This window comes from Pseudoliparis swirei, chromosome 2, assembly GCF_029220125.1.
Source record: "Pseudoliparis swirei isolate HS2019 ecotype Mariana Trench chromosome 2, NWPU_hadal_v1, whole genome shotgun sequence".
NCBI classification, from domain to species: Eukaryota; Metazoa; Chordata; class Actinopteri; order Perciformes; family Liparidae; genus Pseudoliparis; species Pseudoliparis swirei.
Genome location: NC_079389.1, coordinates 12460312 through 12472894, shown reverse-complemented (window position 1 = coordinate 12472894; position 12583 = coordinate 12460312). Strand labels below are relative to the sequence as shown.

At 40.3% G+C, this 12583-nt stretch overlaps 1 protein-coding gene across 1 annotated transcript; it reads left to right on the top strand.

The window, feature by feature from the left end:
- Positions 1-702: 702 nt before the first annotated feature.
- On the top strand, positions 703-11038 carry arsh (arylsulfatase H). The gene is made up of 11 exons (XM_056433262.1): positions 703-777; positions 1971-2120; positions 3001-3122; positions 3241-3363; positions 3553-3755; positions 4631-4851; positions 5131-5267; positions 5531-5668; positions 5803-5962; positions 6408-6529; positions 8793-11038. Exons 1-11 carry the CDS (start codon positions 773-775, stop codon positions 9200-9202), a joined length of 1791 nt encoding a protein of 596 aa, XP_056289237.1. The 5' UTR covers positions 703-772; the 3' UTR covers positions 9203-11038.
- Positions 11039-12583: the final 1545 nt, after the last annotated feature.

The following is a 12583-nucleotide window of genomic DNA, read 5'->3' as shown; positions in this document are numbered from 1 at the left end:
CCCAGCCCCGCGAGCGACTGTGCCGACTTATTATTCACAAAGTAATGTCATTGATTTTATTCCAAGTAAGTCAGACTAAATTATCTTTCATGGTTGCAACAATAAAACTCGGCTGTGTTAGTGTCTGCGGAATAAACAGCAATACCAGAAGTGAGAGACAAATTGAGATAATCGAATTCATTAAAAGTACCTATATTCCCCAGTGTACTGTAATACTTAATTACAAGTAACAGTGGTTTAGTTTTTAAGCATTTTTTCCCAGTCAAATCATTTTTTAATGTATTATGGCAGAAGCAGTTGAATGTTGTGTATGCATTGCCTGGATATAAAACATTACAAGGCATAAAGGTCAATCATCATTGGATTAAACCACAGGATTGAGCAGTTCCTCATGCTATCAAGTCTAATCTATAAAATAACTTCTACATAACTTCATCCATCAGACATTTAATGGAGTGGAAGTTTGTGGAGTAATATGCTGGAAAAGAAGAGAAGTCCCGAAGAGTGCATCATCATCATCATCATCATCATCATCATCATCATAATCATCCTTAGGAAACTAAAGCAGAGGAGAGAACCTCGTGTTTAAAATGAACTTTTCCTGTGCGCATTTACTCCACACATGAATGCAAATGTGCGTGTGCGCTTATAAAACAGTCTTTACAGTAGAGGAGGAGGACTGCGGTCACGTGATATGGCATCCGCGGACACTCGGTTAAGTAAGGAGACGCAATTCCTCTTCGTTTTATAAAAAACAGCCCACTGTGCAGGTATGAGGTGAGTTTACCTTTGGCCGTTTCAAACAACAGCACGTCCGATGTTACATTACATTACATGTCATTTAGCAGACGCTTTTATCCAAAGCGATTTACAATAAGTGCATTTCAACCTAGAGTACCAACTAAGAACAACAAGAATACAGGAAGTAACATTTCCTCAACATAGTCGAACTACAAAAGTACCATAAGTAAGTGCTATTTAAGTGCCACTGAAGTGCAAATCTGTGTTTTAATCCAGATATAGTCGGAAAATGTGTGTTTTCAGTCTCCGGCGGAAGATGTAGAGACTTTCTGCTGTCCTGATGTCAGTGGGGAGCTCGGACAGCAAACAGTCTGGATTTCGAGTGGTTAGCTCGAGGTGGAGGAGTCACAAGTCGGTTGTCTGTTGCCGACACCATGCACACGATGTGTGCATGGTGTCGGCTGTTTGCTGAACTCTGGATTAAAGGATACAAATCACTTTCTGCATCTCACTACTGCATTTTGTTTCTTTAACTCCACCGCAGCTGTTATTCTATTATTGCAAATTGCATTTTAGGTCTGGGGGAACGTAATTTTTGTGATACAGGGTTGGGTGAGTGAACCTCATGTTCATTCAGAGGTTTTAAATGCGGGAGGCGGGCCGCTGCAGGCTGTTTGTTCAAAGGGAGGTTCATTGGAAGTAGAGACTCATCTTTGTGAAGAGGAGCTGTGAAACTGGAGCAAATACTTACTTACAGAAAATACGTTTTTGTGACAGTCAGCTGTAATGGTATTGCTTGTAGGAGCAGTGTAAGGCAATAGGGACACACACACACACACAACTGTTAATTTCCTGTATTTAGTATTTTCTCAATTAATCTGTAATAACACTTTATAATAACTGCATGATATGAAGCATTAGTTAAGTATGAGTAAACACTTAATTCATCATTCGTAAAGCATTGTTCCACACTTTGTAAATGATGGATTCACCATTTGTAAATGAAGTATAATGCAGTTGTTATAAAGTATAAAATATGGGCAACACTTTATATTCAGTCGTCACCTCACAGCTGGATGCCACTAAAGCCTCAAGCTTCAAGCATCTTTGAGAATACTATAAAGCGCTATATAAATCTAATATATTATAATATTATTATTAAAGCCTACACACTGCTATAGGATCAACTAATAGTTTCACTGGTATGTCGTCAAATAACACTGCCAAAGGTTCCCCCTGTTGGCACATCTTCTTCTCTCCCTGCTGCCAGGGAGAGAAGTCACAGGAGAAAAGGCAGACAGGAAGCCCAACTTTGTTCTGATGATGGTGGACGATCTGGGAATCGGTGATGTAGGATGCTATGGCAATGACACCGTCAGGTCAGTTTCTAACGTATATGTAATGCCTCTGTCTCTACCTCTTTTGCTCACCAATTTTGTCCTCTATTCGTTCTACTTTCTGACTTCACCTATTCATTATTATCTCAGGGACGGGTTATGTGTGCAGTCGTGTTTGTGCGTCTGCGACAGAGTGATTGTGCACCTTTGTGTTAATCTCGCAAACTCCAGAATATTTTGGGAGCTGATGCTCTAAGACCCGTTGTGTTTGCGGTGACTCACACCTTCTCAAGACACTAAATGCACTAAACTGACTCTGTCGGGAGGGGCCGCTTGTGAGAACACAGCATGTATGACCCTCAGCCACTAACCTGTGGCTAGAGACACAATGGGGCCAAACAGTTGGTACACAGTGCACACTCAGCTTGGTGAGGTTATCTTTGTGTTTTGAAAAGATAGTGAAGTGTATTGTACGACTGTGAGCGTATTGCTTGGAAAACCTTGTATAAACACATGTGTAATTGATAAACTAAATTGTGGTCACGTTTTATTTTGTGTGTCACTGTATTTCCAGTGAGCCAGCAGGCACACTACCAGGGCCCTGCTTCACCTAAACAGAGCATGGCCCTAATTATTGCTATTATTTACACATGTGTTTACCCGGCAATGTAATGTCAAACGGCTGCTGGAAAAAGGAATCGTACAGCAGGTCGTAGCAGACACAGCTGGCAGAGATCTGCACCGAGTACACCTTATTAGTTACCATTGTCTTTTATCGTCATCACAGCCTGCTTATTCCATCATGTCTGTGATATGTAATTATATATGTGTCTTGTCTCTCTCTGATGTGCTGCTTGGAATTAAATTTGTATTAAATTCCTATTCCTAACTATACTTATTTACATCTGCTCTTTCCCTGTAGGACTCCTAACATAGACAGACTTGCCTCTGAAGGGGTAAAGTTGACTCAGCACATTGCAGCTGCTCCCCTCTGCACCCCGAGCCGGGCTGCTTTCATGACGGGACGCTATGCACTCCGCTCAGGTAACAAAGTTAGTGCAGAAAGGAGCATCTCGTCATATTTGTATAGCAATGTTTGGCAATATGTTCCAACGTTTGTATTTGTTTTATTTCCCCTCCATAATGTGTGTCTGTTGACTAGGACTGGGGAGCGCAAGCAGCACACAAGTACTGCTGTTCCTCGGTGGTTCTGGGGGGCTGGCACCCAGCGAGACCACCTTTGCTAAGAGGCTGCAGCAAGAAGGATACACCACCAGCCTCGTGGGTAAGATCACATAATGTGATCATTCATTGTGAAATGTCTCCTGTGTCTGTATAGTATCTGATTTTATATGTAAACAATTTTGCAAGAAGAAGAGCCTTCTGTGTATTCACATTCCTGTCTCTGCTCTTTGTTTTTGAGTGTCCAGTATTTTATTTATTTCTCTCTTTCTCTTTGTGTGTGTCTCTACAGGTAAGTGGCACTTGGGTTTGAACTGTGAACAGAGAGGGGACCATTGCCACCATCCAAACCAGCATGGCTTCAGCTACTTCTACGGCCTGCCGTTCACCCTGTTCAATGACTGCGTGCCCGGAGAGGGGAGTGATATCATGGAAGATCTCCAGCACGTACTTGGTAATCTGACCATGCTGCTTGGAGTTGGAGTTTTCACACTGGTACGGGTGAATTGTATTTATTTCTTTTTTTTCAGCTGACTCGCCCTAGAATTGATCACAGTAAGGTACATCTAAAAAAAACCATAGAGGCACATAATATGAGAAAAAGATGGAAAGGCCAAACATGAAAAACTAAAGAGTTGCTGTGCAATTTACCCCAAAGTCAAATAACTAATGTGTCCTCAAGAAGGCATGAGCCACAGGGTTAAACAAATAGAGTATGAACAAAATCTGCAATTGTGTTTCACAGGCAGCCAGTAACCTGTTTTAGGTGAAAGCAAAGTAGCGTAGAAACCAAAACGTTGGGTTCGTAGGTCATATGAATGGCAACCAGCTGTGCCACAGATACAACAAAAGGTTTAATAACAGGACAACTGAACTAGTACAGCATAAATATCAACTCAGTGACCATTAAGAAGACAGAATACTATAACACTATTTTAGACCTTCATTCAAATACTGTATGTATGAACAAAGTACACAATGTACTATTTGTTTCACTGTTGACAAAGAGTAACTTTCTCGGTAACGGTTTGGGATGTCATCTAGTGGCAAAATCATGGAACTACAGTCCCATACAAAGTGTCATGGTACCACAACATTACATTGAGTGCATTAGGCCTGCCGTAGCTTCTGCAATTGTGGAGATGAGAATGTCAAATATTTGTTGAAATATAATCAGAGAGAATCCACAGTTGTCATTTTTTAGGTTTTGGTTTGATTGAATAATACAGTTTAAACTTCACATATGTATGTGTATATAATGTGATTAGATTTCATATAAATGTGTATCTATTATATATTTTCATGGATTTTTTTTATAATTATCAGGGTTTTAAACCAACTGGATGTGTGTGTGTGTTTTGTGTTTTCAGGTGTGTGTCCATGTGTGTGGCCTCCTTGAAGTCAGCCTGTGGCTATTGGTAGCGCTTTGTTTTCTTAGTATCCTCGCAACCGCTGTGTGGTATATACCCTTGAAACACCTGCAGACATGGAACTGCATCATCATGAGAAACCAAGAAGTGATCGAACAGCCAATGACAGTGGAGACAATGCCTCAGAGGTTGCTGAGAGAAGCACAACACTTTATAAAGAGGTACGTGTGTTGGTCTATAACAGAACATGGCATCACAAGCATAAACCCCGATGTACTTACTGCACCAGGACTGTGTCAATATGTGGCTCATTGATGTGTTTGCCAGTTCTTTGTTTTTGCACATCACTGGAGGTGTTTGGCACCAAGGAATTCACAACTGTACATCAGGGATTGGCTACCTAGGCAACACTGTTAATGGGATTTATTGACACAATAATTAAAGTGTCGTCTTGTCCTTCATCATACTTGACATAAAACCTTCTATCGTCCTCTCTTCAGGAATGTTGATCATCCATTCCTCCTCTTCTTTTCATTGGCCCATATCCACACGCCACTCTTCAAAACACCCGCCTTTGCTGGCAAAAGTCGCCATGGTTGCTACGGTGATAACCTAGAAGAAGTGGACTGGATGATCGGTTAGTGTGCCAGTGAGTCCGTCTTTCAATCACGGGGTTTGCAGTTCAATCCCCGCTCTAGTCAATGTGTCGTTGAGAAAGACACGTAACCCTGAATTGCTCCCTGTAGCCGTGTCTAGGTTCTATACATACAATACTGTTCTGTGTGTATGTGACAAAGTTACACAAACCTAAAGGCAGATTGTCCTTTAAGCATAAGAAAAGTCAGAGCAGTCGCTATCTGAATGTGAACCCTCTCTAATGCTTTAATTATATGTTACAAGGTAAAATCACAGAGACGGTGGACTCCCTCGGCCTTGCCAACAATACTCTGATGTACTTTACGTCAGACCATGGGGGACACCTCGAGGATGCTGATTCCATCGTCGGCCAGAAAGGAGGCTGGAATGGCATTTATAAAGGTAGACATCAACTTAAGCTGTTCTGAGAGGCAGGCTTAAAGATAATTATACAAAGAGCATGTCTTTCTTACTGCATTTACTGCAACATTTGGGCTGTTTGTGTTGTGTAATCTATCCTATTTACTCCCCTATAGGTGGGAAAGCCATGGGAGGCTGGGAGGGGGGGATCAGGGTGCCTGGTATTTTCCGCTGGCCTGGCAGACTGGCAGCTGGAAGAGTAGTGGACGAACCCACGAGCCTCATGGACCTGTATCCAACACTGAAATATTTGGCCCATGACACACAACCAGACAGGTAAAGACTATGAGTTATTTCTTTGTATGTGTGCAGTCTCATAAAATGAGTCATATTTGTTTTATTCTTGGAAAGGTTGAAAAGTACACCGAATCATATTTTACAGTTACAAGAAGAGGAGAGAAAGAGCTATAGAATAACTTTACACTTGAGCCTAATAACGGAGGTGTTCTCTAGCCGGATGATTACATTGTGAATCCAGAAGCACCTCAATATCTGGAAACGAATACGACTAGACACTGGTTAAGCTAATTTTGCGAGCATTCTAGAAGACAAATTGGCAATTTCTTTTATTTTTATATATATATATAGAAAGTTTATGAAAGAACTAAAGGTTAAAAGTCTACAACATCTCTCTGCATGTACGGTTTTGTTAATGCTCTCTCGCATAATTTTACAACACATTTGTGTTTCTCACTTTCTCTTAATTGTCCCTCTCTCCCAGACATTTGGATGGCTTTAACCTGATGCCACTGTTGGAGGGAAAGGTAGAGCGATCAGAGCATGAATTCATGTTCCACTACTGTGGAATGTACCTGAATGCAGTACGCTGGCACCCACCTGGAAGTGAGTTCACACACGTAGACACAGAGATGCAGTCGATCATTAGCAGACAAATATGTTTGACTTTTATAAGGTCTGCTGGTTCACTATAAGCCACCTGTGTGGATGTAAAACTAAAATCAAACGGCATTCACAAATACCACAGAATGGACCTAAAATAAACCAAAAGTAGAAACTTAAGACGATATACACTACCGTTAAAAAGTTTGGGATCACCCAGACAATTTTGTGTCTTCCATGAAAAATCACACTTTTATTTATCAAATGAATATAAAATATAGTCAAGACATTGACAAGGTTAGAAATAATGATTAATATTTGAAGTATTAATTTTGTTCTTCAAACTTCAAGCTCAAAGGAAGGCCAGTTGTATAGCTTATATCACCAGCATAACTGTTTTCAGCTGTGCTAGCATAATTGCACAAGGGTTTTCTAATCAGACATTATTCTTCTAAGGCGATTAGCAAACACAATGTACCATCAGAACACTGGAGTGATCGTTGCTGTAAAAGGGCCTCTATACACCTATGGAGATATTTCATTAGAAACCAGACACTTCCACCTAGAATAGTCATTTACCACATTAACAATGTAGAGAGTGTATTTCTGATTAATTTAATGTTATCTTTATTGAAAAAACAGTGCTTTTCTTTGAAAAATAAAGTCATTTCTAAGTGATCCCAAACTTTTGAACGGTAGTGTATGTAACTGCATATATTACAATTTATGTTAGTTTATAACAAAGTGAAATGACCCAGACGTATCTAAGTGGCCGACATTATAAGAGCCATTTGAATTCTCTCAGGGCTAAGGAAAGTGCTTCCATGTTTCCTTCTGCTCAATTAGCAGAGGAAACACTGGACAATCCTTTACCAAAGGAAAGAGGACAATGCTGACCCACAATTCCTTGCGGCGGCCACATTTAAAGTGACGCACCATTCGACCGTCCACGAAAACAAACAATATGCTTATTTGCACAGGTATAAACATTATTTTTTATAAACTAATGGGATCATAATGATATGAAAATATATATATTGTTTAATTTGATATATATTTATTTACTTCAAACATGTTGGGGCTGCAAAGTGGTGTAGTGGCTAGCACTGTCGCCTCACAGCAAGAGGACCGTGGGTTCAATTCACGGTCCTAATTGGGTGGTCCTAATTGACCTCTAAATTGCCTGTAGGTGTGAATGTGAGCATGAATGGTTGAATATGTGTGCCCTGGTTGGACTGGCGACCTGACCAGGGTGAACCCTGCCTTCACCCAATGTCAGCTTGGATCGGCTCCAGCGCCCCGCAACCCTAATGAGGATAAGCGGTATGGATGGATAATGGAATGGATGTAACAATTAAGAAAAAATAAATAATTGAAACAAGAATATAAAATGAACAGTAAATATAGTAAACTGTCAATAAACACAGTATAATTCTCAATAACAAGAAATAGTCAATATAAAACAAGCTGGGCCTTTGAAACTTTTAAAAAGCTAAATATAAGCGAATAACCGCAAAATATTGATATTGAACAGAATTATTGGCATTGCACGAGGGCCTGATCAGTTTCCTCTGAAGCAGTGTTGATTCAGTGTGCCAGCAGCAGGCAGGAAGGACCTCTGGTTTCTCTCCTTCACGCCACAAGGGAAGCAGTCCCTCACAAAAGAAGCTCTTTATAAAGCCTGCATGCTGCAAAATAATAGATTTCATGGGGCCACGTTGTCGTCCTGCTTTGTTGTCGTTTCAGCATCGTAAACCTACATCAGTGACATCCACCTTTGTATTATGTTTACTTGGTTTAGTAGTCGGATTCGTTAAGCACCACGGTTGTCTTTTCCTTTCCCCTCATGAATTCTCCTTCACATCTTTCCTTGACCCCATGACGTTATCCAAAGAGGTCAAGGAAAAGTGGTTAGGAATAGACATTAGGAGGTCATTCTTTGGACTGTTCGACCACAGCCCATGATTTTCTTGCAAAGCAATCAGAGCCGATTAGTTTAGAAATACATATTGTTTCGATTTTTTTTGGAGGTGTTTTATGCTTCTTATTAGCTAAAAGGTGAAATATGTAAATAAAAAAAGATAAACATATGTTCTATATCAACATCTTTCAATGCAAAATCTGAATATTTAAAGTCAGAACAACTTCCCTCAGCCCAGTCATAACAAAAGTAGTAAATTAGAACTAGAATTAATAAAAACCTAACAAGGCTGTTTGTGTTCTGTCAACATGTGAATGCTCACATCTGGTGTGTGTTTCCATCCAGGTGACTCCGTCTTCAAGGTGCACTTTTTCACTCCTAACTTTTCTCCCCCGGGAGCCGGGGGCTGCTACGACACTAAGATGTGTCTGTGTCATGGAGAACATGTGACGCACCACAACCCACCGCTGCTGTACGACCTTTTACACGATCCCTCAGAGTCCCGCCCGCTGACCCCTGATACTCAACCACAATATGCTGAAATCCTTGAGCAGACCACCAAAGCAGTGGAGAGACATAGAGATACCCTCACAAACCAGCAGGTGTCTGATGACACTCATTCGCCCGCCGACGCAGACCCCCAAAGCGTTCAAAGCCAGATGACATTGGACAAGATTTTGTGGAGACCCTGGCTTCAGCCCTGCTGTGGGACTTTTCCCTTCTGTGGCTGCAAAGAGGACACAACAAATATTTAAGGCGATTCTTAACATTTAACTTGTGGTTGATTTAGAAATGTGGGAAAAGGGTATTGTACTCCGTGCTTTGAAGTCTGGAGTCTTTTCGTTGATGAGCTTTAAGTTCTGTACATATTTACATCTTTTGCATGTAAAAAGAAAATAATACATTTTTATGCAAATATATACACGACCGTTCAAAAGTTTGGGATCACTTAGAAATGACTTTATTTTTCAAAGAAAAGCACTGTTTTTTCAATAAAGATAACATTAAATTAATCAGAAATACACTCTCTACATTGTTAATGTGGTAAATGACTATTCTAGGTGGAAGTGTCTGGTTTCTAATGAAATATCTCCATAGGTGTATAGAGGCCCATTTCCATCAACTATCACTCCAGTGTTCTAATGTTACATTGTGTTTGCTAATCGCCTTAGAAGACTAATGTCTGATTAGAAAACCCGTGCAATTATGTTAGCACAGCTGAAAACAGTTATGCTGGTGATATAAGCTATACAACTGGCCTTCCTTTGAGCTTGAAGTTTGTAGAACAAAATTTATATTTCAAATATTAATCATTATTTCTAACCTTGTCAATGTTTTGACTATATTTTATATTCATTTGATAAATAAAAGTGTGATTTTTCATGGAAGACACGAAATTGTCTGGGTGATACCAAACTTTTGAACGGTAGTGTAAATATTCCAGTACTTTCATCAGAGAGCTATAGGCTCATTCACCATTTTTTTTACTAAATTGGCTGGCAAAACTGTGAATACCAGTGTAACATCAGAATCTATAGCACACAGCCACAGCAGCCCACAGTCACAGACCTTCGAATCACACGGATATTGTAGAAAGGAACTGTGTGTGGTCGTAACGTTCACTTTTAAAAGTTACCTCTAACTTACGGAAAATAAAGCTTAACCTATTACATTTTAATCATAGTATGTCTGGAATGCCTTGAGCAGATTTCTATAAATCTTTGCATAAATGTCCAATTGGACTCAAGGACAAACTTGTTAAACCTAAAAAAAAATGTTTTTGTCCATTTCTCAAGAATTAATATACCAATTATGCCAATTTCACACAATTCAAGTAGGATACAATTATGAAGTGAGGCGCTAATTCTAGTTCTGATCAGTCGTCTAAAATTTTCAGTGCACAAATATGGGTAAATATGTAGTTTTAACTGTGTGCCATTAGAGGGCAGAGTCTGACTGCTTGGATGAGTATTTTATTTTAAAGGGAAATTACCCAATACAATATGCACAACTGTGTTGTGTAAGCCCTGTCTAGAGGTTCAATAATTCCAATTCACATATACACTTATAGATATTTCAGTAACCAATTAAAAGACAAGTGTGCGTGTGAGAGTGTGTGTGGTATTAATTATGTCTGAATATAATCAGGATGATATGTATCTTCAGAGCAAAACATAAGTCTTAGGTACACATACATAACTTGTGCACATAGCATTTTGATATTGCTTGAAAAGTTTGATATTGCATCATTAGCGATTAGCTGAAGGTGACCAATGGAATCCCTTCCCTTGTGCATTTATGTGTGCTTTATAGTGATTAGAATAATACCTCCTTAAAAGTATCCATCAAGAATGTCAAAGCATAAAGTCCACTGCAGAACAGCATTGCGCAAAGAAACTTAGACAGAGGGATGTTAAACACCAGTTTCGACCAAAAGGACACCCTGTGGCTTCACAAATATTCAGTAATGGAAGATTTAAAAGTCTGTGTGAACTCTTCCTTCATCAGTGTCATCATCATCATCATTAGTGTTGGTTCCCATCTCCCTCCAGCAGTGGCTGGCTGTCAAGACATAAAAGTTTCCAAATCTTTCTCTTTCCTCTTCCTCCATCTCCTCAAACAGCTTTATTCATCTCCTCCTTGTTGTCCTTTCTTCCTCTTTCACTCCCTCCAGACATTTCACCTACATCTGCAGGTGAGGAGGGCAATCTCATCATCACCATCATCAATGTAATCATTGCCATCACAGTTAGAGCATTTGTATTTTTTTCTCCAGCAGAAACCCGTAAATCAAACACTCAGCAAGTTCATTACAGTAGCTGCTGCATTATATCTCTAGCAGTAGATCATGCAGTCGTCCATACTTCATGACATTTGGCTGTACGTCAAAGTTATTGATGGCTGGTGGGATATAATGTTACTCACACACCCTCGCACACACACACACGTGTGCACACGTAACCACACAGAAACATGCATGTGTTCACAGACCTAAATGCACACAGTATATCATGTGGTTTTGAATAGATCAGTGACTTTCCTTAAAGGTCAGTGATTTACAACCATATATCTCTTGTATAAAGCAGGTTTCACAAACGGTCATAGCGAAGGGACTGTTGTTGCACTCTTCTGATTTAGTTGTGGGTGTGTGCCTTAGTTTGACTGATGCTAAGAATAGAGGTCATTATCGAGCAGAGAGTATTTGTTTTTATGAACATTGTCAGTTAACTGGCAAAATATCCTTCATGTGGGAAATCTGTTTTCTATCTTGGCAGTTAGCTTTCATTGCCATTTCTAATGAATGGCAATGTGCAGACAAGACGATTTTTGTATGCAGGCACGTGCACAGACATTTTTTGACATTTTTTCTGACAGTTGAAGCATAAGCAGCAATACACTGATGATGCTGTCCTCGACCTGCGTTTCCTCTGGGCAGCATCAGACCGCTAGCTTACATGTTCTTTATGAATAAAGATGCATTATTATATAGCAACAACAGTACACGCGTTCTGATTGGCTAATGGGTCGTCATGCCAGCCACGTATTGCCCTCCTCGCTGGTCTGATACGGATCCGTATTGCCCTCTTACGTCATTTTCAAAATGAGCGATATTGTTAGACATCAACAGACATCCCTCTGAACAATACCAGAGAGGCCTTATGATTTTTTTTTCCAGTCTGGCCACGCAAATCCTAGACTAGCCCCTGTTAAATAGAACGGAATAAGAATTCTCTCTCTCTCGCTCTCTTCTCTCGCTCTCTCTTCTCTCTCTCTCTCTTCTCTCTTTTCTCTCTTCTCTCTCCCTCTCTCTATTCTCTAAACATAACTAACGTCAGTAAACAGTTGCAAGGCTTTGAAATCACGGATTTCGTGAGTTTTTGTTTGTTTATTTTTTTACCAGTTGTGACGTCATGTTTTCAGCAGCGCTAATGTTGTGGTTGATTTATCACAAACAACGTTAGGGGACAAACACCGTCATGACCTGTGTGTCTGATGCTGCGGGTCAGAGGAGAAGGAGCACTGCACGGAGGAGGAAGTGGAGGAGGAGGAGGGAGGGGCGCGGCGGGGGGGGGGCACGTGAGCTCGTGAGCGCCGCGGAGCATGTCGGGGCGAAATTCTCAGATAAATGCCCCGTC

What these genes read in the sequence shown, in the direction of transcription:
- arsh (XM_056433262.1), top strand. An exon ending in TATGGCAATGACACCGTCAG is followed by an intron (nt 2,121 to 3,000) that starts GTCAGTTTCTAA and finishes CTTTCCCTGTAG; the next exon opens with GACTCCTAACATAGACAGAC. An exon ending in CTGGAATGGCATTTATAAAG is followed by an intron (nt 5,669 to 5,802) that starts GTAGACATCAAC and finishes ACTCCCCTATAG; the next exon opens with GTGGGAAAGCCATGGGAGGC.